The sequence below is a fragment of the Sinocyclocheilus grahami genome, unplaced genomic scaffold (genome assembly GCF_001515645.1).
Source record: "Sinocyclocheilus grahami isolate Dianchi unplaced genomic scaffold, SAMN03320097.WGS_v1.1 scaffold17529.1, whole genome shotgun sequence".
In the NCBI taxonomy this organism is placed as follows: Eukaryota; Metazoa; Chordata; class Actinopteri; order Cypriniformes; family Cyprinidae; genus Sinocyclocheilus; species Sinocyclocheilus grahami.
Window position 1 is genome coordinate 2,318 of NW_015516654.1, and position 2,069 is coordinate 4,386.

Consider the following 2,069-nt stretch of genomic DNA (forward strand, 5'->3'; position numbering starts at 1 on the left):
AAAAAAAACATCTGCAAACTCATCCTTTTCGATTTTGATTGTGGACTCGTGAGAACAGTATGTGATAACTCATATTAAGTGAATTTTTTATTATTGAAATGAACCATTTAAATAAGCCAATTTGATCAAATTGATCAGACAAAGGTTTAAGGTTAATAAGATTTGCCGTGTTTGTGTGTATCATTTCTCACCTCCTCATGCTGAAAGTTGTCCACCAGCCTGGCAAAACAGAGACAAGTGCTTTCGACAGATTTTTTATCCTGTAAAACAGAATTCATAATAAAAATGCTGATTCATCCGAGTTGGAGTTGTGTTGATTTTATTGTTTACACCCAAAATCCAGCATCTGACTGTCAACCAGTTGTGATTCACACCAGCCACACTATGGTAAACATATTGCTTACGTCCTTGTGGGTGTTAATGTTTGTGTTACAGATCCAGACATGACATCAATTTGTCTGCTCTTATAAATGTGAATGAGATATCTGCTGTGCTTCAGCTCATCACCTGGTGTGTGAGTCTCTGAGTGAGCAGGGGCAGAGAGTCAGCGACGAAGTGAAACTCATCTGGCGTGATGCTCTGGCAGCAGTTAGCAGCGATGGCTAATGCGTTCCTCTGAGCATTGATGCTGAAGAACTCCAAGTACAGCAAACAGTCAGCTAGACCTCCCTACAGAGAAACAGTTTAAAAAAAAAAAAGCACAGCCTTAGTGGATTGCCATTTTCTGTAATAAAATAAAATGGGCCCAACAGAACAGTTTCCACATTCAAAGCACATCTGTGTCCGCACTTCTACTCTATATTAATGCTTGGAACTTTTTTGTGCTAATTAAATTATTACATTTAATTCAGTTTGACTGGTGTCTTATCATATTGATCTAGTATTTAACACGACACTCAGAAAGCATCAGTACTCACAGCCTGTAAGATGGCTTTGCTGTGCCTCCGTGACAACATCTCCAGGGCGGTCAAGGCTTGCTCTGCCACATCGATAAACTGTATTACCTGAAGCTGTGGACACAAGGGAAACATGGATTTGAGACAACACAAAGACACCTCTTTTAAAGATAACCTTTCATGATTGCTTAACTTCTTCACATGTGAAATGTCACACTCCCATCAAGTTGGCAAACACTGAATGTGTAAATACAAGTGGTTATACGAGAATGTGGTTTTGATGTTATAACTTGTTTTGATGAGAAATTGTTTTTGTAACTTAGTTGGTTAAAAGTGAGTGGGGTAAAATTTTGTATTTTGTAAAATTTTAAATTGTGACATTCAATGTCTATATTTATACATTTATACTTTCCTTGATATAGCACCTTTAATTATGTCATCCACATAATTAGCAGCCAGGTCTCAAAGGAACAGTGAGGTGCCATTTACCTTTTCCAGGAAGACAGGGATGGCGTCTACCACCACAGCCGAGGAGCGCGGCAGAGCCTCCATCATGTAGGTGAGGGCGCGAGATGCATGATTCATCTGCAGGAAGGACACATGGGGTGAACAGTTATTACGTTATTCTCTAATTTTAAGTGTAAAAATTGAATGCCTGTGAATAGATGGTTGAAATCATTGGCAGGTGATAGATTCACTGCAGTTTGCCTTGATCGGCTCGCACAATTGTTCTGACTGTGCATGGACACACGCACCCATTTATACTCACAATATCAAAATTATGCTCCATCTGTAACAGTGTGATCTGCAAACAGAAGAAGAGAATAGGATATGAGGGTAAGAACAGAAAGACAAGACAGCATGCTTGACTCTAGAAGGTTGTTTATTTCTCGGATTATGAATTTTAGAAAGAACAACCCAAGGTTTTTAAAACCCAATTTAAGGGTTTTTAAGATTTAAGACCTGCACAAATAAAATTAATACCATTTGGGTAGGTTAGGGCACTGTCTACTACAACATCCTGAAGAGGAAAATTACTTAAAAATAAAAATAAAATTATAATAATCAACCATTTAAACAACTCAAATAATACAAGTTTTGACAAAACATTTAATTACATAATCTATAAACTTTCTATAATCAATTACAGCCTATAAACCATTTAAAAAAAAA

The 2,069-nt window shown here is 37.3% G+C and overlaps 1 protein-coding gene across 1 annotated transcript; it reads right to left on the reverse strand.

The window, feature by feature from the left end:
* Positions 1-152: 152 nt before the first annotated feature.
* Positions 153-1,733, reverse strand: LOC107579454 (E3 ubiquitin-protein ligase TRIP12-like). The gene is made up of 5 exons (XM_016265286.1): positions 1,666-1,733; positions 1,386-1,481; positions 918-1,010; positions 508-669; positions 153-260 (listed from the first exon to the last, which is right to left on the reverse strand). The coding sequence occupies exons 1-5, from the start codon at positions 1,684-1,686 to the stop codon at positions 153-155; spliced, it is 480 nt and encodes a 159-aa protein (XP_016120772.1). The 5' UTR covers positions 1,687-1,733.
* Between the last annotated feature and the right edge of the window lie 336 nt (positions 1,734-2,069).

Excerpts from the sequence above, each read along its gene's own strand:
- LOC107579454 (XM_016265286.1), bottom strand. The coding sequence starts at position 1,686 with ATGGAGCATAATTTTGATATT. Across the intron at positions 1,482-1,665 it reads TGGAGCATAATTTTGATATT|ATGAATCATGCATCTCGCGC; the intron begins GTGAGTATAAAT and ends TCCTTCCTGCAG. Across the intron at positions 670-917 it reads GCAAAGCCATCTTACAGGCT|GGAGGTCTAGCTGACTGTTT; the intron begins GTGAGTACTGAT and ends GTTTCTCTGTAG.